The sequence below is a fragment of the Emiliania huxleyi genome (assembly GCF_000372725.1).
Source record: "Emiliania huxleyi CCMP1516 unplaced genomic scaffold EMIHUscaffold_238, whole genome shotgun sequence".
NCBI lineage: Eukaryota > Haptophyta > Isochrysidales > Noelaerhabdaceae > Emiliania > Emiliania huxleyi.
Genome location: NW_005200264.1, coordinates 139,599 through 164,659, shown reverse-complemented (window position 1 = coordinate 164,659; position 25,061 = coordinate 139,599). Strand labels below are relative to the sequence as shown.

The following is a 25,061-nucleotide window of genomic DNA, read 5'->3' as shown; positions in this document are numbered from 1 at the left end:
CGCGTACTATCAGAATGATGTGTGCGTCGAGGCTGGCAGAGAGCGGCTTCGCTTCGGGCCTTCAGATTGCGGGAGGGCGGCGAGTCTGTGCGAATCGTAGCCACGTGCTGCTACTCGCCCATGTGCACTGACCACCCAGCCTACCTCAAACGAGTCGTGCTTACCTTCCCACAACTCCGTCGTGGCCCCGCCGCCGGCGACGCCGCCCGAAATCCTGATGGTGCAGCAGGAGTGGCCGACCAGCTTCACGCCACTCGCGAGCACCGGCCGCGACCCGTTCAAGGGCCGCGCCTTCAACACGCATTCCGACGCCCTCTTCCTAGCGACGTTTGTCTTCCGTGTCCTCTCGCGGGGTCGCACCGGCGGCCTAGGCAGCACGGTGCAAGGGCTCGTCGAGTCGCTGGGTGGGGTGCACACCTTGGGCCTTCCCAAGGGTCAAGGCTTGGTTGGCCCCACAAAGGGGCAGACGTTGACGCCGCCCCCTCCCGCCGGCGCGGGCCTCACGCCTATTCGCGTGGCGGGTGTGGCGGTACTCGCCATCGGGGTGATACTCAGGGCCCGTGCCCTCAAGACGAGGTAGCCTCCATTGCAAAGAAAGTAAGAAAACAACCCAAGGGAGGTAAGTCTTCACACTCGAGGATGGAGATAGATAGATAGGAAGGCGCGAAGAACGCCAACGAGAGAATTTTCTTCTACTGACTACTGACTACTGTGTTAGTGCCGCCAGTGCGCCAGTCCCGTGCCGATGGCGCGAACTTGTCGTGCCAGTGTGCTGTGATAAAGGCCTTGTATTTCAAGATTCTCCGCGCCGGCGTGTGTGCCAGTCCGCGCCAGTCCGCGCCCTTGTCGTGCCAGTGTGCTGTGAGAGAGGCTTGTACCTTCGAGAATTCTTCTTGAAAAATGCTCGCCGTTGCCAAAACCGTGGTGGCGCTTGTCGCGCTCTCGGCCTCCTCCGTCGCCGCATCGGATATTGCAGCTGCGGGTCGCGGGAGCGTGCTCCGTGCTTCGCGCGGCAGCGACGCGCGAACCGGCGTGGCAGATCTGACGCAGGTGGGATCGGCGCTGCAGCTTCGGGGCGGAGGCAGCACCCTCTCGCGGCTCCTCCCGATCCTGCTCGGCCGACGGCACTGCAAGATCCTGATGCTTGGACTCGACTCGGCCGGAAAGACCACCATCCTCTACCAGCTCAAGCTGGGTGCGCCCTCGCCTCGCCTCGTGATTGCCGCTTCTCGCTCTCGCCTCACAGTCCGCGTGCCTCAGGCGAGCTGGCGGCGACGACGCCGACTCTTGGAGTCAACGTCGAGACCGTCACCTACAAGAACATCGAGTTCATGGTGATGGACATGGGCGGGCAGGACAAAATCCGCGCGCTGTGGTCTCACTACTACGACGGAGCCAACGCACTGATCTTTGTTGTCGACTCGTCCGACGAGGAGCGGCTGGCTGAGGCGAAGGAGGAGCTGCGGAAGCTGCTCGGGGAGGAGGCGGCGGCATAGCGCTAGTAGAGGGCGCCTCGAGCGCGCGCACAGAGGCGCGATACCAAGGGATGATCCCGCTAACACCACTACACACCGCGACACACCGCCGCACGCCGCCGCACGCTGCCGCACACCGCCACCGCACACCGCCTGCTGCGAGCGCGTCTCGCGGCTGAGCTGCGGAGCCGCGGCGCGCACAGGCGCTCAAGGAGGCGCTGCTGCTCGTCTTTGCGAACAAGCAGGACCTGCCACAGGCGCTGTCGGTGCAGCAGGTAGCGGACACGCTCGAGCTGAGTGCGATCCCGCACCGCAGCTGGTACATCCAGGCGCTCTCCTCGCCCGCCCGCTCCCCCACCCCGTGCGACCCAGCGGCGAGCCTTCTCCGCCCAGCCGCCTCCTGCGCCGGCGACGTCAGCGCCGCCCCTCACTGCTAGGCGTGCTCCGCCACCACCGGCGCCGGCATTAGCGACGGGCTGGACTGGCTCGCCAAGAAGCTCGCGGCGCAAGAGAGGACATGAGGTCAGCGCGCGGGGCTCGAGGATGCGGCTTTTGTCGCTCAGCCTGCAGGCGGCATTGAGGCGTCGCAGAGAGACGGCCGTTGAGCGGTCGCTGTCTCAGACTCTGACGCCACATAACGTACGTGTTCACACGCGCTATAAACACCGCGATTACGCGTTCGTGCTTCGTGGTCTAAAACGACACACGAGATATCGACTCCATTGGCGCGCACGGGGCAGATTACCGCAGAGTCAGAGAAGAGTGGGAGTGGTCCACGTCCACCTCCGTCCAGAGATCTTTGCTCCGTGTGCGGTTTGCGGCTCGCGGCTCTCGCGCCTTGCACTGTACTTGCTCGCTCACATTGGGCCTCTAGCTCTACGCCGACCCCCGCGCAGGAAATTCTTTTGAGGCGCCCGTCGATTAATTGCCGGCTCCCTGACGTTACCCTTACTTGAGCACTTGAGCACTTGATAGGGTCGATTCCGCATAGTACGACGGGACCCCTCGATCGTCTCGCCCTCCCTCACTCTGCACACTGGTGTGTTCATTGGGGGGGGGGGGGGCATAACAAACACGGTACAGGATCGAGGTGCACGCTGCCAAAGCAGTGTCGTCCCCCCTCTCCCCGACGGCGATGGCGGTGTGACCGATCGAGCTACAAGAGCGCGAGCTTGGTCAGCATGATCAGGAGTCATCAGGCGCACTACCTCACTGGGCCTGAGATCACCACACGACGCGTCCATCACCTTCCGGGTTTGTGTGGGTTCGAACCACTCCGGGATGGGCAAGCCCATAACTTGAGAGAGATGATTAATTGTCAAAATTCCTGTTGTGCAAGAGCGGAGAGGGCTCGGACGGGGCGCGTGGCGGGAGAGGGCAGGGAATGGGCGCGGGGGAGGGGATGGGGGGCTCAGCCGTGCAACAAGCATTAATTAATAATAGTAATAAAGAATTATTGCTCGGCCGTTCATCCTTATCAGCGACGGCTGGCCGCCGACGAGCGCGCTCGCGCTGCTCGTCAAAATGGCGGCGGTGGCGATTGCGGCGACGGTCGTTCAGTCGTACAGCGCTCAGGCGTCTGTCATCTGTCGTCTGTTGTCGCATTTCGCACACGCGCGCGCCGCGCGACCCGCGTCGCTCCGCGAGGGCATGAGCCTTCCGCGATTCGATCCCGCAGCCAAAAGCTGCTCGCTCGAACCGCGGCCGACTCTACCATCGCGGCCGCAGCTGTTGAGCTCTTCAGAAGACTGGTGCCTCATATGCTGCCTCCCTGCGGATGCTGCCGGCGAGCCTGGCGGTCCGCTGTACTACAAGGAAGTGCTGAATCTTTCTACCTCGAATTCTTCTACCCCCACGACTCGGAACGCGAATGTGACAGGACCATCGGGTCCTTCAGCCACCAAAGTGAGATCACCCTAGAAGTATGTTGAGTCCTGGCTCAATCTTTTTACACTCCTCCCCGCTGTAGAGTCGGCCCCGTTCAGGTATATTGTTGGCAAATCAAAACACAGAGCTCACACAGAATCACAGCGGGAGGAAAGCGGCGAGTCGCAATTCCTGGGGTCCTTGTGGCGGGCCACCCTGTCCAGAGAGGCATGGATGCCAATCTGGGGTCTTTCGACCCGTGAACCTTCACGGGACTCACAGTCTGCTGTGAGTGCCCCTGTGTGAAGAGTGCGTAAGGGGTTAATCTTTTTAGATCGCGCTAATCCCCCCCCCCCCCACTAGCGTCGTTGTTTCGGCGACGCGGACGAACCACACCGGCTCACAGCTCATACAACTGGCCGGCAGAGCTCGCGCTGGCGCGGCGAAATGTCTTGAAACATCACATCTTTATTGGCGGGAGGAGCGCGCTCCAGCCGCGGTCGTAGCGAGCGCCGGCACCCCATCGGTAGATGAGCGGGATGAGCTGTGTCCTGTGATCGGGGTCGGGGCTTCTATCAGATCTACTGCGCGTACGCTGCGTACTTTCAGATCTCACACCAGGCCAGTCACGAAACAAATCACGAGTGTCGTATCAGGCCACACAACACGGAATCCCCTGTCGACGCTCGCCGCCCGCGGTGGGTGACTTTCAGACACTCGGTGGTCGGAGAGAGAGATTTTTAGCAATACCAAACAACTGTGGTCGGTGGTTTGTCTTCTGGCTGAATGAATGAAGAAAAGCAAAGAGCGGCAACCGTCCGAACAGTCAACTCGAAACGGAGTTTTGCAACGGACTTGCAACGACATCCGACAGCTCCATTGCGTTATGCCTGCGACTCGCCTGAGAGAGGAGTGGAGGGAACTCACCACCACGAGCAGCCCATCTCCCCAGAAGCGGGGCCGGGCCGAGCGTCGCACGTGGCTGCTGCCCGAAAACTCTCTGCCGAATCCTTCTGACGGCGCAAAGGCCTCCGCGCTCCGTGGACGGGCTGTGCGGGCAGCCAAGAGTTTCTGTAGAGGCACTATCCGTGGCGTTGAGGCGATGGTCCTTGCGCGCGCCCTGCCCAACGGGCCGGATCGCGACCACACGCCGTGGTGAGCTCTGAAGAGATCTCCAGTATCAGCCAACCTGATTTGACACTCCGTGGCGCTTGGAGCGCTATGGGCCACAGATCGTGTCTTCCTTCGAGATGGGAGGGTGGTGCTGATGCGTACGCTTCTTCCATTGCCTCTGTGCGTAGACAACGCCCTATCAGTCGGTCGGGTGCCTCCTGCGACCCCGCCTCCTCAATATGAGGTTTCCCGCGGCGGCGGCTCGCGCGTCAGGCTCGTTTGCTTGAGAAGTGAGCGGTATTATCTTGCAGCTGTACATTACACACATACCAAACGCACTAACCTATGCCGCCTGGAGGCCAGAGCCCGGGAAGGTCATGCGCGAGACCACCGCGCGACCCTGCCGCGGCGCCTTTGCAGAGCGTATTAGCCAGCCGATCACCAGGCAGGCGCCAAAGAGCAGGATGCTGAGGAGGCAGATGACGGCCACCGCCGCCGACGCCGCCGCGTCTGCGGCGCACTCCTGGGTGGTTATCGCCTCGAAAGCAGCCAGGCGACACCTGCGGCGGGCGGCGGCGACGGGTCAGCGCTACCGACGAACCGCGGCTGTGTATGCGCACGTTGCGGCCCAAACCTCGCCAAAGAGTCATTGTCACACGCGCGGCACCAAGCCGCGCCGTCGGGCAGCGAGACCTCCACGTGCCGCACAAAGGCGTCGAGCGGACAGCTGGCCAAACGGGCCTCCGACCTCGAGCACGGCACAGGGATCAGACGCCACTCGGAGCCGTCCCAATATAGCAGGCGCACGGCGGCAGACGCGGCGGCGGCGCCCGCAGCCTCCGGAGGCACGACTTCAAACGCGAGTGCGGAGCCTGTCGGGAGCAGCGCTTCCCCGAGCCAGGAATCCGCCGACTCGCCGGACGAGACCGACACGCCCACCGCTGTCAGCGCGCACAGCATGGTCGGGTAGTGTGCCGAAAAGACGTGCAAGTCCGGGCCGCCGACGTCCACCGCCGCCGCCGCAACTTCCCGCAGCAAGGCCGAGCCACAAGCTCCGCCCTCGATCGAGGCGCCAAACTTGCGCGCCTCCACCCACGCTGCAAGCCCGCCGGCCTCCGCAAGCACGCCCTCGACGTCTGACGGCACGGCGGAGGCGTTGGAGGCACGAATCGCAACGTCGAGGGCGTCAAACTCGTTCCAAAACATGTGCAGTGGAACCGCCTCGGCCCGTGGGTCGACCTCAAGCGCCTGGTGCGGGGGCGTAGCTTGAGTGAGGTTGGGCGAGGCGAGGTTGTGCGACAGCCGCGCGCCCTCAGCGCATCGGCGACGCGCCCTCGCACAGCCAATGACACCGTCTCTTGCCGCAAGAACTCGCCGGAACCATACCACTCGGTGAGCCGCGCGGCGTGCGCTGGGCACTTGTTGTACGCGCGAAGCAGCGTGTCGTCATGTTCGGCGCGAGAATAAACTGGCGTCGGCAACGAGCGGTTCGGGAAGAGTCGCCCGAGGAGTGCCTGCGGCCGGTGGCGCAGTGAGGAAGCAGCGGTGCCTGGGCCATATCCGTGGGAGGAGCGCAAGCCTCGGCCGTGCCAAGCGTACGTGCGAGGCCGCTGCTCTCGGCTCGCACGCCCCGGGAGCCCGTGTCAAGGCAGGCGCCGTTGGCCGCGCAGCTCGGCTCGAGGTAGCGGCTTCGCAGCGCTTCGGCGAGGGCAGCGATCTCGGGGAGCGCCTGGGCGGAGAGCGGCGGGTCCGAGCTCTCGCGCAAGTGGTGCGGGTTCTTATCGAGGCGTGAACGACGGCCGTGCCGCGTGATCACGATGGCCTTCGCCCGGGTCATTTTTGCCGGCGCTTTCCGTGCCGGCGGGCGGGCGCGTTCTTGCGCGAGGGTGCCTAACCAACCATGAATACACGAAGATTTGTTTTATCGTTTTTCACTGCGCCCTTCGCTGTTCATTTGCGAGAGATTCTCCCGCCATTCTTCCTCCGTTCAGATGCAATTCGCCCGCTTTTCAAATACATTTTGTGGAACAGATTTTTTATCGCACATTTAGTGCTCTTCATGGCAGTTTAAGGCAAGCGTGCCTTATCCTGGCTGGGTCCGGCGTGGTCGGGAGCCCTCGACTCCTCGGCGAGCTCTTTCCTGCCTCAATGAAATTGCGTCTTACTTAGCCCTTAGCTGTCGAGAGCACGTCTTGCCACTATGCACGAAGACATTCGAATTACTACCTTGGCTACAACGTGAAGTCTGGCGGCTGGTTTGTGATCTTTTCTGCCTTGGATGCTTGCTGCTTCTCTTGGTGGCTGGGCGTGCAAGCCTCGTGAACAACAAGGGTGGAGTCATGGCGGTGCGCGCCTGCGCCTTGATTAGCTGTGCCCTCCTGCAGGCTTGGACCTCCTCGCTACTGACTTGGCACTCCCTCACCAACCGTGTATCCCTCTCACTCTAGGAGCTGGCGGCGGTGCATGCCACAAGCCGTCTGTCTGGGCTGCAGTTGCACTTAGTCCAGGCGGCCTGGCAAGCTGTGCTGTTGCACTTTCGCAGCACTCAGAGCTGCTCGGCATTGATTGCATCATCATGTGAAATGTGGGATCCCGCGCGATGGTCCCCTTATCGTCCTAGCCCGCGACACTACTCACTGGGCGGTGCGGGTGCTTAGCATAGGGGTTGGGAGGGGATTCAAAACAAATCTAAAATCGCCGCGCCCCCCCTGAATTCCGCAATGTACATTCCGCACTCCCGACCCACACCTCGGACGGCGAAAGCCGGTCCAAGCAGCAGTCGCCACGGTTGCGCACCTTGACCGACGTGATGATACAGGCCACTCGCACCGACAGCCACGGATCCGCTGCCTCGGTCGAGTGGCACAAGACACTCCCAAGTCCTCGCCGAGTACCCCCTCCCTCACGCACAGTCAGTGTTCAGCGCGCACTCAAGGATTGGCCCAATGCCGCATCCAGCGGCACACCGGACCAAGGCCCGCGCAGTGCAGGGGTGGTCGGATGATCGATCTGCAAATTACACATGCGCGCCTTGCTTGGTTGTGCTCGCGTTGCACTAGCATTGCAAATTACACGGAGCACTCGAGTTATTCAGCCCATGAGGACGAGGCACTCGGTGCAGCCGAAGCAGCCATCCCAGGCGCACTTGTCAGTCCAGCCCTGCGTCTTGCCCTCACAAAACGGCTTGCACACCGGCGCAGGGGACGAGCACTCGGTGCAGCCGTTGCAGCCATCCCAGGTGCACTTTTTGTCCCAGCCCTGCGTCTTGCCCTCACAAAACGTCTTGCACACCGGCGGAGGGGACGCGCACTCGGTGCAGCCGTTGCAGCCCCCCCAGGTGCACTTGGCATCCCAGTCCTGCGTCTTGTCCTCACAAAACGACTTGCACTCCACTGGGGGCGATGGCGGTGGTGGCGTCGGAGGCGGCGGTGTGGGGGGCGGCGCCTTCGGTGGCGTCGGAGGCGGCGGTGTGGGGGGCGGCGCCGACGGTGGCGTCGGAGGCGGCGGTGTGGGCGGTGGTGGCGTCGGAGGCGGCGGTGTGGGGGGCGGCGCCGACGGTGAGGGAGGGAGGGAGGGAGGGTCGGTCGGAGTCGGCGGTGTGGGGGGCGGCGCCGACGGCAAAGGGGCCAGGCACTCGGTGCAGCCGGTGCAGCCAGTCCAGGTGCACTTGTCATCCCAGGCCTGCGTCTTGTCCTCACAAAACGGCTTGCACACCGGCGCAGGGGCGGAGCACTCGGTGCAGCCGTTGCAGCCCCCCCAGGTGCACTTGTCAGTCCAGCCCTGCGTCTTGTCCTCACAAAACGGCTTGCACACCGGCTCAGGGACGATGCAATCGGTGCAGCCGGAGCAGCCAGTCCAGGTGCACTTGTCCTCCCAGGCCTGCGTCTTGTCCTCACAAAACGGCTTGCACACCGGCGGAGGGGAGGAGCACTCGGTGCAGCTGTAGCAGCCACCCCAGTCGCACTTTTTGTCCCAGCCCTGCGTCTTGTCCCCACAATACGGGTTGCACGTCGCGTGTACGCCGACGGCGAGCGCCAGCGACATCACTGCACGAACCGTGCGCATAGCGCCGATGCCGATCGGCGAGGATTTTAGAACGAATCCCCAAAACGCGCGCCTGGATGGCTGGATGATCTGTGATTCTTGGAAACGAAACTCATATCGGACTACGCCTCCGGCGCAGGCCCCCCCTCCCGGGTGTGATCTGTGATCTGTGAGGGTCCGCCCGTAGGCGCATTTTGTATACCGAGGCGGTGCCCGGTGCCGAGCGCAGGCAGTGCCCACAGCGCACAGGTCGGTCCCTGGGCGAGGGTGGTGGAGAGGGCTGTCTGTTTGTTTGTCGGTCGGCGCTAAACCGTAACCCGCCGGTGGGCGGCGCGGGGGGCGGGCCGGATCCACGCGTTCCCAGACAGCCCCGTTGGAGGTAGGCCGCTCGTCTAGCCAATCAATCAGCCTCAACCCTAGTCTCGTAGCTGCATAGTGTCGCTGTTTTCGAAAAAGCGCTGACGGCCCGGCGCGTGGGTAGCCCGTGGGTGCTCATCTCGCGTGTACTCCAACCAATCGCGCGATGGAGGCGAAGCTGACCCTGCTCGAGATGCGGGGCAAGCGACAGATTGATCTCGACACTTAGACACTGGTCAAGCAAGCTTCGAGAACAGGAAATGAGACGCGTCAGGTTACGCGCGCAAGGCTCACAAAGAACGTCTACCCACGGCAACTCTACAACATGCCCAATTGACCAGCGTATGATCCTGCTCAGTGGTGTATCTGCCAAGCCAGAGTGGTTGACATTATGATGGCACCGCAGTGCACACGCTTCGACAACCATTCGCGGCGGCGGCGAACCACTTTCTAGAACTTCGGCTTGATTTCGGGGAGGCCGGCCCATCCACTGCCATGATTGCGTTGCCCCGGCTGCAGCGCCGGCTGCGGCGGAGCGAGGGGAGGACGCGGGCGAGGGCGAGAGCGTGGTCGAGGGCGAGGTCCCAAGACCCTCGCTGTCAGAGAGCGACGAGTTTAGTCACGAGAGAGACGACGAGGCGAGGCAGCTCCGGCCCCAGCGAAAACGGCCCCCGAAAAGGCACAGCCGAGGCCAGCCGCAACCCAGAGGTTCGAGGCTGGGCCGGCCAAAGGCAAGCAGCGAGCAGCAAAAGGGGGGGGGGGGGGGGGGCATAGCCCAGGCTGCCACTCCCGCAGCCGCTCGAGCAGCCGCCACTTTCCGTCCGCCGCTCCGCGGGGGCGCGGGCCAGGTGCGGCGCGAAAACGACTTGCACGAAGAAGGATCCTGCAGTGAAGGCACTCGAAGGTGCGGCGCAGCGTGCGGCGCAGCCTCAGCAGGCTCCTCCTCGTCGCTCGCCCAGTTCGCAATCCCTCGCCGATTCTCGCTGCAACCTTCAGGGCACTTGGAGCACTTGGAGTGCAGTCGGTAACCGCACATCCAGGGCCGGGGGGCTGAGAAGCACACCCAGCGGGCCGGATGATTGGCATCGGGTTGAGGGCGAGGTCGTTTTCACTTGGAGCACTTGGACTGCAGTCATTAACCGCACATCCAGGGCCGGGGAGCAAGAATGGAAGCGTTGTAAATTCTTCAATCGGCCGAATTTTCGCGCTGTCGGATGCGCCTGCTGCGCGTCCTGCTCCTCTGCGGCTGCCTCCTCGCCTCAGAGGCGGAGGAGACTGCAGTGGAGAGGAAGGCCGAAAAGCTGCTGCAGCGTGCCCTCGAGATCACAAAGGGTCGGGGCGGCGAAGCTGCTGTCGGGTTCGGGTGCGGCTTCGCAGCGGGGTTTGCGTGCAAGCAGGTTCAGGCGATGGCGACGAAGGCCGTTTTCGCCGCGGGCATACTAACCGCCGGTGCATACTACAAGGGCTACCTCAAAGACGAGCAGCTAGACCACTTCAAGTCCAAGGTGGAGGGCGCGGTGGAGGACGCGACGGCGATGCTGCCACGCTTCCTAAAGCTGGCCGACATCGACGGGGATGACAAGATCACCGCCGCCGACGGTAAGATGGCGCTCTCCAAGGCGCGACACTGCACGTTTTCACGCCACACACGGCTTGCCGCGCCACACAGCAAATGGCGTCATGCACCGCACCAATACCGCGTGGCCCACGCCCTCAATACCGCGCCGTTAGGTCGCGCCGTTTGCGCAGAAGCACGCGGGGTTCTCGGGCGGCCTCGCCGGCGGCTTGCTCGCCGGCTATCAGATCGGGTGATGCGAGGAAGCAGGACGACCCGGGGTGGACGCCGCCATCTCATAATAAAAGAGAAGACACTGTGGAGAGAAGACCCAGAGAACCACCAGAGAAAGAATGCTCACAGCCGCATGCGCGTGTGGGCGCTGGGAGAGGGCAAGACGGTATAGCGCGCAGGAGAGCTTGTAAAGTCGGGATGTGAGCGTGCGTAGCGCGTACCGCACGGTTTGCCGCTGTCCGGGCGGTCGTCTCCGGTCTCGCGTGCCCCGGGGCACGGGCGTGCGCGGCTTCGTGGGCTTGCGGTGCCGCTGCCTGGTTTATGGTGGCCGATTGTCTCAGGAGTTGTGGCTGCGGCAGCCGAGCGTACGTGTACTCAGACGGGACGGGCTCTCTCCCTCTCTCTCCGCTCTGCGGATAAAAACTAAAAGTTTTCGCAGCCCGGACCGGCGCTACATGGATCATGGTGGTCGGCCCACGGCTCTACAGGCCGGGGCTTCCAGCTGCTGCGAATGTGAGCCAGCCTGGGCCGCCTCCGTTCACGAGCACGTCTTCGATTGTCTTCCACAGGACGGTGAAGAGTGCCGCCTGCAGCGCGTTGACCAGCAGCCGCGTGCCCAGCCCGCGCACGAAGAGCGCTGCCCAGCCGTCCTCGTCGACGATCTCGCGCGCCTGCGAGAAGGGTTCGAGAGGGTTCAGAGAGGGGACGGACTCCGTCCTCGTCGACGAGTCTCCGACGCGCCGCGTCGAGGTACGAGGTCGAGTTGGCCGCCGTCTGCCGGCGCGTCTTGAGCACGCGCAGAGAGTTCGAGGTGCAGTCTGACACACACGAGGCGGCGACGCCTACCCGCCCATGCGTTGTCGCTGGTCATGAACCAGGCGCCGTCCGAGACGCACCGGGGGGGGGGGGGGGGGGTAGCGGCACCGAGCAGCGCGGAGCGGCAGAGGCGCAAGGCGACCTCGCCCTCGGGGGAGGCGGGCAGCCGCTCGTCGAGCGCGTTGTAGGTGAGGAACCTGCCCGGAGCAAGGGAGTGTGCTTCGCATCGGGAGAGGAGAGGGGCGAGGGCGAGGTCTCCCAGGTGAGGGGGGGGGGAGGCTGTGTGTGTGTGTGTCTGTCTGTCTGTCTGTCTGTCTGTCTCGCAGCTGGAGGGGGAAGGTTGCCATGGGTACGAGCCACCACGCCTCCCCATACCTCCCCATACCTCCCCACATCTCCTCATATCTAGGAGCTTGCCATGGGTACGAGCCGACGAAGGATGCGGCCGCCGAGGCGAGCGCACCTGTGCCGGGGCGATTTGCGAGTGAATGTGTAGCGGAGAGAGAGACTCGCGGACGCGCGCGAGGCGGCAATATCCGCGTGGCGCGCCGCAGAGTGCACGTACACGTGGCGTGCGGGGTGTGCGCGGGCGGGGCTCGCTGGGCGTGGGGCGAAAGGGGTGTGCGCGCGCCCTGGAACAAGACGCCGGCGCCTACAGGAAGGTTCCAGGACCTGTCTTGGAGAGGTCTTGGAAGGGCGGGCCGTGAAAGAGGCGCCGGCGCCCTCGGCGCGGAACTTTGCGAGCAGCAAGTCGTACGCCTCCTCGCCGCGCACCTGCACGTCGACATGTCACGGACGCGTCTCGGACGTGTCTCGGAAGTGTCGCGTGTCGCCCACCGCCTCGCGACTTGCGATGGTCGGACTCCGCCTCGCCGCCGCGCGCCTGCAGCGTGCTCTTGAGCGTGTCGACCGGAGTGAGGCCGATCCTCCAGACCGACGCAGCGCCTACCCTCGCGGGTCATCTCGGGTGAGCTCGGCTCCCGTCTCGTCGGGCCGATCCTGCAGAGCCCACGCCGCGCCCGACGCGATCGCAGTCCTCACGGCGACCGGCAGCGCCGCCGTGGCGCCTGTCCCGGAGGCTCGTGTCGGGGAGAAGAGAGAGCTGTGTGCGCTCGGGGCTCGTCTAGATGGGCGAGGGTGTGAGCCCTGGAGGCCCTGAGGATGGGGGAGGGCCCCCGTGAGCAGAGAGGGGGGGGGGTGTAGTGGTGGACAGCAGCAGCGCACGTGATCGGCTCTTCCGTGTGCCTCGCTGCTCCAGCTGGGTCGGGTGGGTCCTGCTTCTTGGGGACCGAGCCCTGCCTCTCTGCGCGATCTCGGCCAGACCTCGACCAGATCTCGGCCAGACCTCGGCCAGATCTCGGCCAGACCTCGGCCAGATCTCGGCCAGACCTCGGCCAGATCTCGGCCAGATCTCGGCTAGACCTCGCCGCCAAAGACGCTCGGGTCGGCCAGGAGCAGGAGGACGCCGGTGTTAGCGGCGGTGTCGCCTGACCAAGAATGCGCGGTGGTGATAGCGAGAGAGGAGCAGGCCGCTGCCGGCAGTGGTGTCGCCGAAGCGAGTGAGCGGCGTCTGCAGTAGCGCAAAGGGGAGGCCGCGGTACAGCCGCCTCACGCCGCCGCCCAACGTGCCGCCGCCCTCGGCGTACACGCGCCGCAACGCCTCGGACGTGGAGATGCTCTCGGCCTGCCGCATCCAGACCCAAACTCAGTGGCGTCTTTCGTGTTGTCCGCTCACTAGAATGCAGGGCTCTGTTCGGCATCTGCGGCTCTGTTCGGCATCTGCGGCTCTGCCGACGCGTACTGGTAGTTCATGACGGTTCGGAGCCACATGAGCGTGAGCACCTGCGCCACGCTCGCGAGCGCTCCGCTCACGCCGCCGCCGAGCGCCCGCTTCGCAGCCTTCTCCCACACGTCGCCGTACGCCGGCGCAGCCTCCGAGGCTGCAGCCGCCACAGCGGTCGTGTCGACGGAACCAAAGGCGGGCGGAGCGACAAGGAGCGCAAGCGCGATCGCGCCGGCGCCGCCGATGAGCAAGAGCGGCCTAGCTGGCGTTGAGGGTGCTCGGAGCACATCTCCAGCCATTCCCGTGGCCTGTGTGGAAGGCGCTGTGAGCACATCCCTGCCCAATCCGCCACGTCCGATCGCCGCCTGCGGCTGCGAGCCCATTGCCGGTCCAGTTGCCAGTGGCTTCGGCGCGGTCAGGCCAGCGGCGGCCGGAAATGAAATCGCGAATGTGGTGTGCAACAGCAAGAGCGTCGGGCACATCGCTCACGCACGCTCGTCCTGCACGCGTGCGGCGAGGGAAATGTCCGTGAACCTTCTTTTCTACCAGGCTAGGATTGAGAGCAGCCTCGTTCTCAATCCTAGAAGTCGAAGGATTGTGAGCAGCACTCCTCGCAATCGTAGCATCTCTGTGCGATTGTGAGCACCCACGCTCGCAATCCTACATCTTCTAGGACTTGTCCAGCGAACGGGGCGGAAGGCAGCGGTGTGTTTACATTGCTGTGCCTTCTTTCGGTCTCCTCCTCCATGTAGGTAGACGCCGATGAACTTGTTGATCTTCCCGATGATCGAGTCGTTCTCGAGCTTCTTGAGCGCCCTCGTGCCCTCTCCCCCTGTGACCGAGGACCAGAGCGTCTCGATCTGCTGTCCCTTGGCCTCCCAGAGCACGGCGAGGTCGCTGCCATTGAAGAGGTTTCGGAACTGGCCCTCGACAGTGGAGAGGTGCTTCGCCGACGACTTGAGCATGGCGAGGATCGGTACCGATTTGCGATCATGTTCTTGAGCGAGAACTTCATCTGGTTTTTGGTCTTCGTTGAGACGATGGCGGGATTGCTCCAACCGTTCGCGTACTTCATGATGCCGTCGGCCTCGCGCGGGATATCAGCCTGGCGGCCGTGCGTGAGCGAGCCGTGCTTTGTCGTGGCAGCAGCGGCTGGCGGCGTGGCATCAGCTGAAGCAGGCCCGAAGCCCAGCGTGTTGCGCTGCTGACCGGGGGCCTTTGCCTTTGCCATACTGCGCGCGACGACGCGTTTCTATACGAAAAAAGAATTTTCTGGTCGTTACGCTCACCAGTGCACCAAATTTTGATCTACTGCAGACAAACAACTAGCAACTCGCCAACGCATCCGCCCACTAGCGGCAGCGCCCGCCCACCCTCCCGGCCCGCATCGCAATTCGGACACGTGCACGTCTCGACACTAAGGGACGATGCGCGCGTACTGTGGAGAACTGGAGCGCTGCCAGAGCTTGTACAAAGTGACGGCAAGCAGGACCAGGAGCGGCCGCACACTGCTCGGTACCCCCCCTGCACACCTAAGCCCATGGCCGACCCCCCCCCAGCAGCACGCTCTGCTGCTGGGGGGGGTCGGACCCCCCCCCCCAGCAGCAGCGCTCTGCTGCTGGGGGGGTCGGGACCCCCCCCCCCCAGCGCAGCAGCGCTCTGCCTGTGGGGGGTGCTGGCATCTCTGTGTACAGACAGCAGCTGTAAGTAGCATGCGTTCGAGTTGCGAGAATTTATGGTCGGCATCAAAATCAGTGGTCTCACCGGCGGGGCCTCCTACTGCCAACCGGGCGGTGCGGGGCACGCGCCAGCCTCTCTTCTACGCCTCTCGTGCCTCGCGGCGCCTCTGCGTCAAGGAGGGAAGATACGGCTCTCGCAGCCCATCATACGCCGTGGCACAGCGGAGAGCACAGCGGGCTGTACAAGTCCATCGGATAGTGCTCAATATCTTCGCATGCTCGTCGTTGGTGATATCCGTGCGAGGTCATACGCCACAGGCCAGCAATCACTCGGTGATGAGACTATTGATGTAGGCGCGACGCTCTGACACCGAGTGTTGTGTGGTAGTACAAGATAGACTCACCATGGTCACAAGTCTTTAGTAAAACGCCAGCACTCGACACGACGAAGGTGTATTGGGCTCGAAGGCGCGGTGAACACAACTGCCTCGAGCGTACCGCTCAAACACGAGCCGAGGGGGCGGGAGGGGGGGCGGCGGGAGGCGGGAGCTGGGTCCAGTGCGCTCGGCTGCTGGGGGGGTCGGGACCCCCCCCCCAGCAGCAGCGCTCTGCTGCTGGGGGGGTCGGGACCCCCCCCCCAGCAGCAGCGCTCTGCTGCTGGGGGGGTCAGACCCCCCCCCCTAGCAGCAGGGACGGGCTTAGAAGTGCAGGGGGGGTACCGAGCAATGTGCGGCCGCTCCAGGCCTGCGACTGCGTAGATGCTCCACATATATGTGTGCGGTCGGGCTTGCTCGGGCCTCGGCGAAGAGTCTCCTTCGCTTGGCGCTTGGCTGCGTGACTGGTTTTCATAGTGAAAATCGGCGATTTCGAAGCGCCCGTGGCGGTTCGCGAGAAGGAGGGAGAGCGTTTGAGGGGGCTCACGGCAAGGACACCGACCGAGGGGGGGGTCGGTCGTCACACCTCCCCTTCCTCCCGCCGCCGAGAGAGCGACCGACCGGAGCGGAGGGGGGGTCCGGTCCACCTCGGGGGCAGACCACCGACCGGCGGGGGGGTCCCCACGAACTAGGGTGGGTGGGTACAAAGTGACGCTCATTCATACTAGAGAGAGGCGGAGGCCGAGAGCCGGCCAGCACTCCGCGCCGCCGTCGAGGCAGGGACTTGGCGGCGGGGGCTGGACACCAACGAAGAGCAAAAAAAGAAATCACGCCGCCGATCGCAGCACCGGCCCCCGCTGACGGTCTCCCTGACGCCCACGCCGATGGCCTCCCACCGCATCGGCGCCCGCCTCTCCGGCCTCTCGCCAGAGCAGCTCGTCGCCTTCATCGACGAGCAGGCGCCTCTCTGGAGCGCCGCCGCAATGCGCGTGGCTGAGGAGCACGCCGCACGGCTCGTGGAGCAGCCCGAGTGGGTGCTCTCCGAGGTCCTCCTCTCGCCGGACCTCGCCCCGCACATCCTCGCCCACCTGCCGACCACGGAGCACGCCGCCAAGGGGACGTGCCGCGCGTGGCGCCGCGGCTGGAAGGAGACGCTGAAGAAGCGCGAGAGGCCGCGCCTGCTCGTGATCAGCGGCCACGCTGGCAGCCACGAGTTCCTCAACTCGCTGGAGCGGTACGACCCGTCAACGAAGGAGTGGGAGGGGGAGGCTATGGCGCCGATGCTGACGGCACGCGCGAATGTCGGCATGGCGGTGCTCGATGGCAAGCTGTACGTTGCTGGCGGGTACAACGGCAGCGCCCTCAGCTCGGTGGAGCGGTACGATCTGGCTACGAAATCGTGGGAGGCGGTGGCGCCGATGGCGGAGGCGCGCTTTGCTTACACCATGGCGGTGCTCGACGGCAAGGTCTATGCTGTTGGCGGGTACAGCGACGGCTTCCTCAGCTCAGTGGAGAGGTACGACCCGGCGACGAATGCGTGGGAGGCGGTGGCGCCGATGGCGACGGCGCGAAGTAACTACGCCATGGCGGCTCTCGACGGCAAACTCTATGCTATCGGCGGGTACGGCGGTGGCTACCTCGCCTCGGTGGAGAGGTACGACCCGGCGACGAACGCGTGGGAGGCGGTGGCGCCGATGGCGACGGCGCGGGACTCTCACGCCGTGGTTGTGCTCGACGGCAAGCTGTATGCTGTGGGCGGCGACAACAACGACGACGGCTTCCTCAGCTCGGTGGAGCGGTACGATCCGGCGGCGAACGCGTGGGAGGCGGTGGCGCCGATGGTGGAGGCGCGGGTTAATCCCGCCGCGGCAGTGCTGGACGGCAAGCTGTACGCTGTGGGCGGACAGGGTGCCGGCTACAACGCGCTCAGCTCGATGGAGCGGTACGACCCGGCAGTGGGCGCGTGGGAGGCGGTGGCTCCGATGGCGGCGGTGCGAATGAAGGCTTTCGCTATCTTGATGTAGTCGCCGTTGTCGCCGTTGTGTGCGTGCTAGCCCCACGGCGTGGAGTGTGCTGAAGTCCCTCGCCTGAGTGTGCTGCGCGTGCGTGCCCCCGCCGCTTTTCGCAGCCCTTGGAGCAGCGGGGCAGATTCTTTCTATTTTTGGTCGAGTCACGTTCTGCGTCACGAGTGCACGGAGCTAAGCCTCGCCCGAGCGAACGTCTCGTGGAGCAGTTTGAAGTTGTTGCGCTTGACAAAGATCGCGTCGTGGTAGAAACCGCGATGCGCCTTGACGCAGCCGTGGCCGGTCTTGTGGGAGAAGGGTTGGCCGGGCTGCCCGCGCGCCTTGCAGCCCATGTTTAGGCGGCGGGCCTTCTCTTCGGTGTTGCCGAAGGCGTAGGAGTGGCCAACGGAGGCGGGCCGCTCGAGGCGTTGCCAACGCCCGCCGAGGAGGTCTTGAGGAGGGGCGTCCAGAGCCTGATTTCATTCACTTCATCGCACCCCACCGGTCCCGCATGGGGTTCTGCGAGGTCAGTCTTGTACCCCTCGTTGTACTGCCGGGTGAGCTCTGGTTTCTCCTTGTCGCCGTGCACGACCGGCGCGTAGGCCGGGGCGCGCATCGCGTCCGCCCAGGCGGCGAGGACGCCGTCGTGGGGCCGCCGGTGGTGGGCCTTGTTGTAAAGGTAGTCGCCGAAGAAATCGACTGGCATGCCCCGCTCGAGCGCGACCCGAAGGGTGGGAAGCGCCGCGGAGAGCCAAAGGCCGAGCTTCCGCTGGAGCTCGTCCTGGAGGGTGTCGGAGGAGAGGGCGGTGGCGTACGTACCGTCGACACGGACATCGAGGGCCTTGCCGGCGAAAGGCGTTGAGGCGGAGACGAAGCGCGCGGCTTCGCGGTTGTTGACGGCGCTGTCTCCGAGGGACGGGTTGTTCTTGACGTGCACATCCCGCGCCTTGACGAGCTCCTGGTGCGCGTACCAGTCCTTGATGCTTGATGGCAGCGAGCGCCCGCGGCCGCGGGTACGTGGATTTGCAAGTGCCATTGAGAATCGCGTCGGTAGCTGGAAGGGACTCGGGCTCGGGGAGCGGGACGCTCTTGGGGTAGAACTCAGTCAGGTAGCCGCCGCGGACGGTGTGGTACTTGGTTTTGTCGCGGGCGGCGCGCTTCTCGCACACCTCCTTCCAGTCTCCGAGAGGGCGGACTCGTAGGTGGCGATAGCTGCGGCGATGGCGGGGTACTTGGACGCACCTCCCTCGTCGAGGGCGAAGTCAAGGTTGTGGGCGACGAGGGTGCGCCAGTTCTTGAGGAGCGACATGGAGAAGTCGCTGTCGGCTCGCGTGAAGGCGGTGTCGATGTTGCACCCGCCCATCTCGGTCGGCAGCTGCGCCTGGAACCACGCGAGGTCGCGGAGCGCCTGGGGCGAGGCGTCGGCGCGAGCAATGCCCTCAAAGGACTTGCGGATGCGATTGTGCGCAAACTCGAGAGCCTCGCACGCGACATTGGGCGGCGTGATGCCGGCAATGTACTTGGTCTTTTTGCACAGGCAATCCGTTGGACGAGGTTGAGGCGGAGCTGCGAGGTGTTCGTGACGCAGTCAGTGTCGACGATCGTGTCGATGACGTCGAGCGGCGCAAGCTTCTTCCTGAGGTGCGCGGTGAGCTCCTTTTTGCAGGATTCAGGGTCGCCAAAGAAGGTGCCGACGGCCTTGAAGCAGTCCACTCGCCCCGTGGGTTTGCCCTCTTTGTTGCGGTGCGCGGGCGAGCCCCGGAGCCAGCCCGCGGTGCGCGGTGGCGGGGTCTCGGGAGATGAAGGAGGAGGCGGGGGCGAGGGTGGCGGGCGGCAGTGAGGGCGCGTCATGCGTCATCATCTCCTTGAGCACTTGAGCACTGGATAGGGTCGGTTCCGCATGGTACGGGACCCCTCGATCGTCTCGCCCACCCTCACTGGTGTGTTCATTGGGGGGGGTCATCTCCTATCTAGCGTCCACCCGTCAATGCACCGTCCGGACGGTACGGTGCTCCGGTGCCGGCGTGTGTCCATGAACACTTTTTTGTTTCTTCTTACTTCTCAGGGGTGATTCAAAATACAAAGGGGTCGCATGGGGGCCCACGGGCTCGTCGGACCCTCGTCGTCGCCGGGCGCCGCTTTTCTGCCGCCGCCTTTGCGCCCGCTGCTCGTGCACCCTCTACGTACCACGCCAAAATGGGTTGCGGAACCTCCACACCTTGCATTCAGCGGAGCGCATTCGGCGTCAGCGGCCTCGCGACCATCCAGGTACCCCGTCGCACCTGCTGCAAAACACCCGCACCCGCTCCCTCGCGCCACACGCACGCGCCGACTTTGGACTTGCCGGCACCCTGTCACCTGGACCTTCGCCAACCCTAACGCTAACCCCAATCCTAACCCTCTCCCTCCCCCTCCCCCTCCACAGATTCCAGAGGGCGCCACGACCGAGTTCACGAGGCACTACCTCCGCCCGGTCGTGTGCCCGGATAAGCTCAAGCTCTTCAAGGGAGGGCTGTGCATCGACGACCCGAACTTCATCGGTGGGAAATCACAGATGCTCAAGTGGTGCGACATCTTCAACATGTCTTTCGAGCGACACGAGATCAAGGGCTACTTCAAATTCGTCGCGGTCGTGGCTGACAAGCGCGGCAGCCACTCGCTGCAGGAGTTCTCCTTTTGCCTCTGCAAAAGCGACCTCAACGCGGTGCGCGAGGCCATTATGGGCACCAACCTCTGCGAGTACTCCGAGTTCAGCCTCGGCCCCAAGTTCGTCCCGCAGCGCATGATCACGCGCACGAACGGCATCGAGATGACAGATGGCGGGATCCTCAACTTCAAGTCCGAGTTTCACGCCTTCAGGAACATTCACAACTTTGCCTGCAGCACGGGGGTCATGTCTGGCACCATCACGTGAGCTTAGTCGTGGTACGCCGCTTTCACGGCCGCGTCGCCTCACTGCCGCGTGCTGTACACAGGTACGACGTGACGCACCTCGACGTTAAGGCGGCGCAGCAACTCGCGAAGAAGAAGCAGGCGGCCAAGAAGGGCGGGCAGAAGCAGGTGAAGAAGGTCAAATTCCAACTTTCGAAGGGCAAGGTAAGCAGCCTCTGCTACCCCCCCCCCCCCCCCCCGCCCGCCCGCCCGCCCGCCGCCGCCGCCGCCGCCGCCCTCTGCGCCGCAGCCTCCCTCGCTATCGCCGCCCAGCCCCAGCCCCCCGCCGCCGCCGGCCCTTATGCCGCCTACCACGTCACCACCAGGTGAAAGAGACCAAGCAGGAGATCATGAGCCACATGATGGTTTGAACGAGCGGCTGCTAGCGCTACGGGACTCTTCGATATAGTCCTCGTAATGCTATTGTGTGTTCAGTGCGAGAAGTCCGCGATCTCCGATGTCTTGTTAAACGGTCTCTTCGTTGCGAGAAGCCGTAATTTTCGATTGGACACCGGACGCGAGCGATGTCGGCGTTCCGTAGTGAGAGAGGACGGGTGCTGCCCACCTCGACTGGCGACTGCCGCACGCACGGTATATTCACATCGCCCTCGTGTTCATCCCGATCGACGACTCCCTACCTCTCCGGGTTGTCTGTCGGCTCCCGCAGCAACTCCGCGCGCGGAAGCTCGCCCAGCGCCATGCTGGTCACACTCAGCGCCGTCGCCGTCCTTGAAGACGGACCCATCCGACCCCCTCACCCCCTCCACCCTCGCCCACGACGGCGTCGGCGCCTCGAACCTCAGCCCGAGCTCCGGGAACGCGTACCTCCACGAGTGCAGCCAGATCGCCCCGCACACCCTCGGACCGCCCACCGCCTCTCCCCCCTCGGCCGCAGCGGCGAGCAGATCGCGCGCAAAAGCGCAGGCCTCGCACCCAGCGACGAAACCGGCGCGCAGCAGCCGCGCGAGGGCGGGCGGTGGAACAGGCAGGCCGAAGGCGGAGGGCGGCGCGTGCACCTAGCGATGCCAGACGTCGCCGTCCGACTCCCAGAGAGAGGCTGTCAGAGATGCCGGGCTGGCAGCCACTGCCAAGTGCTGTCGCGGGGGGTCACTGTCAGACGGTCCGATTGCGGTGGCAGGGCTCAGAGGCGGCGCCCCACCTCCGCACCGCCGTACCGCGTGTCGTTCGCGATTGGTAGGCCGGCGTGCTGCAGATGGCAGCGGATCTGGTGCTTGCGCCCCGTGACAATGCGCAGAACGACCACCGCCGTCTCGTCGCCGCCGCCGCCTTTTCGCCCGCCGCCGCCGCCGCTGGCGACCCACCCCCAGCACTCCTCGACGACGGTCGTCGCCTCCTTCCCCTCGCCTTTCCCGACGACCGCGCCGAGGCACCTGATCACGGCAGAAGCTGTGAGGAGACGCGGTTCATACCTCGCCTCGCCCGACATGAGCTCGAAGCACCGGCCGCTATCAAACGCGAGCGGGGCGTCGATCGTCAGAGGCAGCGGCGGGAACGCGGCTCTGCCCCCTACGCAGCGCACGCGCGCCAGATACCGCTTCTCCACCCGTCGCGCCGCGATATGCCGCTGCAGCCGCCTCACGTCGGCGCTGGTGCGGCCGCAGCACACGAGACCCGACACCGGCGCGTCGAGCCGGTGAGCCGGCTTCGGAAGCGGCGGCAGCGGGGAGGCTGCGCCGCCGCCGCCTGCGCAGAAGTGCTCGGCGAGCAGCCCGGTCAGCGAGTTGGCCACGCGCCCTGCGTCCGGGTTGGCGAGCACATCGACGCCGGCGGGCTTGTTGACTACGACAAAATGCTCGTCCTCGAACACGATCTCGAGAGGCGGCTGTGCCGCGATCGATTGCTCGTGGTAGTGGAAGCGGCCGACAAGCACCGTGTCGGGGCCGACCTTGTCGCTTGCGGCGACGCCAGGGAGCCGGCCCGACTCCAGCTGATGGATCCACCACTGGTACGATGGCAGCGCAGTCCTCCTGTGGACGCCAGCGTCCGCGCCCCTCGCATCCTCAAAGGAGCCGAGCAAGAGCAACCCGCGCCCGATGGTCACGTCCACTTCTCCCTGCGGCAGCTTCCCGCCAGAGAAGAGCTTGCGGCCGATCGGCAGCGACACACCCACCCACCGCGGCGCGACGACGCGGATTCCAGCCGTCGTCACCGACTGCACCGCCGCTGGATCGGCGTCTGCTACGAGCGTCGACATCGCGTCGCGCCGTACCCACAGCCACCCGCTTCACGGCCGGCCGCGGACTTGGAGGTTTCGCGCCGGCCGACCCCAGGGCGCAGGGGCGAGGGGAGGGGGACCTCGCCGTTGTTGATGGGGGGGGGGGGATGCACTCATTGAGCAGCGGAGGTGTGCCGAGGGGGACCGGGAGGCGGTAGGTCGTCGTCGCCCGGCGCTGCTTGCAGCACCATGGCGATGGCGCTAAGAGGTTCCTCTTTTCCGCGCCCCAGGCGCAAGGATTCACGGGATGAGCTCACGCGCGAGGAGAAGGAGTTGGCGGAGCACTGCACGTTCCGGCCGTATATCCTTCCAGCCCACAAGGCGAGGAGCGGCCCACTGCCGCCGGGCCGGGGGGGGGCGAGCCCCCCAGGAAGGCCGGCTGGTAGGCGGCGGTCGACTTACGCGTGCAGTGGGTCGGCACAGGGCGCCTCCGTGGTCCCGCTCGAGGCGGAGAGTCATCGAGAGGAACCCAGCAACTGGACTTCCGTCATGCGCGACCGAGAGGCGCTGCAGGCGCTGATGGTGATGCAATCCTTGTGAGTCGGCGAGTCCATTTTACGGCTTAGCGATTTGGAGCTCCGTTTGTGATATGTGAAGCGAGGGGATCGGGGGATGCTACACCTGACACCGCCTGTGTAGTCATATATTATGCGTATGCTCCGGCCGGCGCGCCCAAATACAATGCCACATGCACACGCACACGCACATGCATAAGTGCGACAATATCTCGTCGAGAGCGCGCTCCTCCATGGCGCGCTCACGAACCGCAACTCAGACAATCAGGACAACGAAATCTCCAGCGTCACAGGGCCGCCAGCCGCTCGCGCAGCACCACCGGCTCGGGAAACTCGCCCTTGGCGTTGACGCACGTGAAGTCGGCGTTCTCGCCGGCGCCGCACTCGAGCGTCTGCGCGATCACCTCCGCGAGCGTGGAGCGAAGGGTGCCAAGCTGCGGGTCGTCGTTGAGCGTCACGTCGCCCTTGCCGAGCAGCACCTCGCGCGTCTCGGCGTCCTTGTCGAGCTGGAAGAGCGTGCCGAGGTAGTAGTTGTTGTCGTACGGCCCCCCAAAGAGCTGTCCCGGCCGCACGAAGGTGTACGCGTAGCCCGCGCCTGCCGCGTCTGCGACGATCGCGGCCTCAGCGGCCGCCTTGGCGTCGAGGACGCCGCAAGCGTTGAGGATTGGGTACGGCATCTCGGCCCGCCGCTGCACGCCCACCGACGAGAGCAGGACCAGCCGCTTGCGCGACGCGCCGGCTGCCGCCTCCCACGCCTCAAGGATCTTGTAGTTTCCGACCTCGTCCACCACTGTCGGAGTGTTGAAGCCAGACGCGCTCAGGCTCGCGATCGCAGCCTCGACCACCGCGCCGAGCCCACCCGCCTCGCGCGCGTCGAAGAGCGCCCTGAGCACCGGCAGCGAGACGCCCTCGCGCCCGCTCGGCGACCACGCCTGCGTCGGGAACGCCGTCGTCCCCGTGCACACGACCAGGCCCTGCGCTCCCTCCAGCGCCGGTGCGAGCGCAGCCGTCACGTCGTCGCCGCGTAGATCCGCCTCGTACAGCGAGACCTTGTCGCCCAGGAAGGCGCGGGCCCGTGCCGCATCTCGCACCACCCCACGCACCTTGAACGTGTCGGCGAGCCGTAGCGCGACGAGCTTTCCAACGTTGCCCGATGCGCCAAGAACGGTGACGGTGTCGCCAGGAGCGAGAACAGCCGAGAGAGGCGTCAGAAGGATGCCGACGAGCATAGCACGTACAGTATGGAACAGGAGAGCCACGCAGCACTCGGCCAGAGGCCAAGAGGGGGAATGCACTGGAAGGAAGGTGTGTTGCTAGCCGTCGCCCACCCTAGGGCGTCCGCCTCCTCCTATCGCTCTTCTCGCAGTCCCTCGCAGATGCAACTTCTGCGAGTAAAGAAAGAATTCGGGCAGAAGGAAAGAAAAGAAGGACGAAGGGAGTGCCTCGCCAGCGATTCCCTTCTTTTGGGGTTCCGCCCGCCGGGTTCCGCCCGCCGCCAGCTTCCCACCGCTGTATGCCCGTCGCGGCAGAAGTCCATCGCGACAGTACCCCGGGGTCCTCCACCTGCGGCGGCTCAGCGGCGCGCGACGACAACGACGCCATCGAGGCCGCCGCCTCCGACTTGCTGCATTCCAGATCCCGAAACGCTACTGCGGGTGCAGCACTCCGCAGGCTAAAGATGGAGGAGCGGAGAGTGCAGTCGTTCCGACATCGTGCAGTCGATGCTGGCGCAGATGCGCACGGTGCGCACCCCCGGCGCAACCTGCAGACGGCCCGGGGCACGTTGAGAGATCGTTTGTTTTGTCGGCCGTGTAGGCGCAGAAAGAAAGAAAACAGACTGACTAACCCCATAGCAGTATACCGATTTCTTTTTTCAAACCACAACTGCGGCCGTCCCTCGTCGCGTGACGCCCCGCCGCAGGCTCCTATTCTACCTCTCGCCCCCGGCCAAGCGATCCTCCTGCTCGCGGAGTGCGCGGAGCACGTGCGCGGCTGCGAGGCGGCGGGCCGCGCAAACCTCTCTGCCGATGCCTTCCTCGTTCGCGACCGGTACGCGCGCCAAACGGCCGGGTCTTGGTGC

General features: G+C 64.9%; 7 protein-coding genes across 7 annotated transcripts; 3 read left to right on the top strand and 4 right to left on the bottom strand.

The window, feature by feature from the left end:
- Positions 1–217: 217 nt before the first annotated feature.
- EMIHUDRAFT_236724 (hypothetical protein) lies at positions 218–580 on the top strand (the record flags this gene model as incomplete). Its single annotated transcript, XM_005779032.1, has 1 exon — positions 218–580. The coding sequence occupies one exon, from the start codon at positions 218–220 to the stop codon at positions 578–580; it is 363 nt and encodes a 120-aa protein (XP_005779089.1).
- A 320-nt stretch (positions 581–900) lies between these two features.
- Positions 901–2,188, top strand: Arf5-2 (ADP-ribosylation factor; the record flags this gene model as incomplete). Its single annotated transcript, XM_005779040.1, has 4 exons — positions 901–1,195; positions 1,261–1,484; positions 1,679–1,804; positions 1,913–2,188. 4 exons carry the CDS (start codon positions 901–903, stop codon positions 1,994–1,996), a joined length of 729 nt encoding a protein of 242 aa, XP_005779097.1. The 3' UTR covers positions 1,997–2,188.
- A 5,356-nt stretch (positions 2,189–7,544) lies between these two features.
- Positions 7,545–8,498, bottom strand: EMIHUDRAFT_115060 (hypothetical protein; the record flags this gene model as incomplete). Its single annotated transcript, XM_005779031.1, has 2 exons — positions 7,545–7,811; positions 8,169–8,498. 2 exons carry the CDS (start codon positions 8,496–8,498, stop codon positions 7,545–7,547), a joined length of 597 nt encoding a protein of 198 aa, XP_005779088.1.
- A 1,571-nt stretch (positions 8,499–10,069) lies between these two features.
- Positions 10,070–11,038, top strand: EMIHUDRAFT_468998 (hypothetical protein; the record flags this gene model as incomplete). The annotated part of the gene is made up of 2 exons (XM_005779030.1): positions 10,070–10,555; positions 10,587–11,038. The coding sequence occupies 2 exons, from the start codon at positions 10,070–10,072 to the stop codon at positions 10,665–10,667; spliced, it is 567 nt and encodes a 188-aa protein (XP_005779087.1). The 3' UTR covers positions 10,668–11,038.
- An 88-nt stretch (positions 11,039–11,126) lies between these two features.
- On the bottom strand, positions 11,127–13,153 carry EMIHUDRAFT_236719 (hypothetical protein; the record flags this gene model as incomplete). The annotated part of the gene is made up of 6 exons (XM_005779029.1): positions 11,127–11,315; positions 11,356–11,486; positions 11,569–11,657; positions 12,309–12,410; positions 12,685–12,734; positions 12,953–13,153. The coding sequence occupies 6 exons, from the start codon at positions 13,151–13,153 to the stop codon at positions 11,127–11,129; spliced, it is 762 nt and encodes a 253-aa protein (XP_005779086.1).
- A 7,711-nt stretch (positions 13,154–20,864) lies between these two features.
- On the bottom strand, positions 20,865–22,445 carry EMIHUDRAFT_115056 (hypothetical protein; the record flags this gene model as incomplete). Its single annotated transcript, XM_005779028.1, has 4 exons — positions 20,865–20,958; positions 21,029–21,246; positions 21,390–21,621; positions 21,661–22,445. 4 exons carry the CDS (start codon positions 22,443–22,445, stop codon positions 20,865–20,867), a joined length of 1,329 nt encoding a protein of 442 aa, XP_005779085.1.
- Positions 22,446–23,268: 823 nt separating this feature from the next.
- On the bottom strand, positions 23,269–24,210 carry EMIHUDRAFT_236715 (hypothetical protein; the record flags this gene model as incomplete). Its single annotated transcript, XM_005779027.1, has 1 exon — positions 23,269–24,210. One exon carries the CDS (start codon positions 24,208–24,210, stop codon positions 23,269–23,271), a length of 942 nt encoding a protein of 313 aa, XP_005779084.1.
- Between the last annotated feature and the right edge of the window lie 851 nt (positions 24,211–25,061).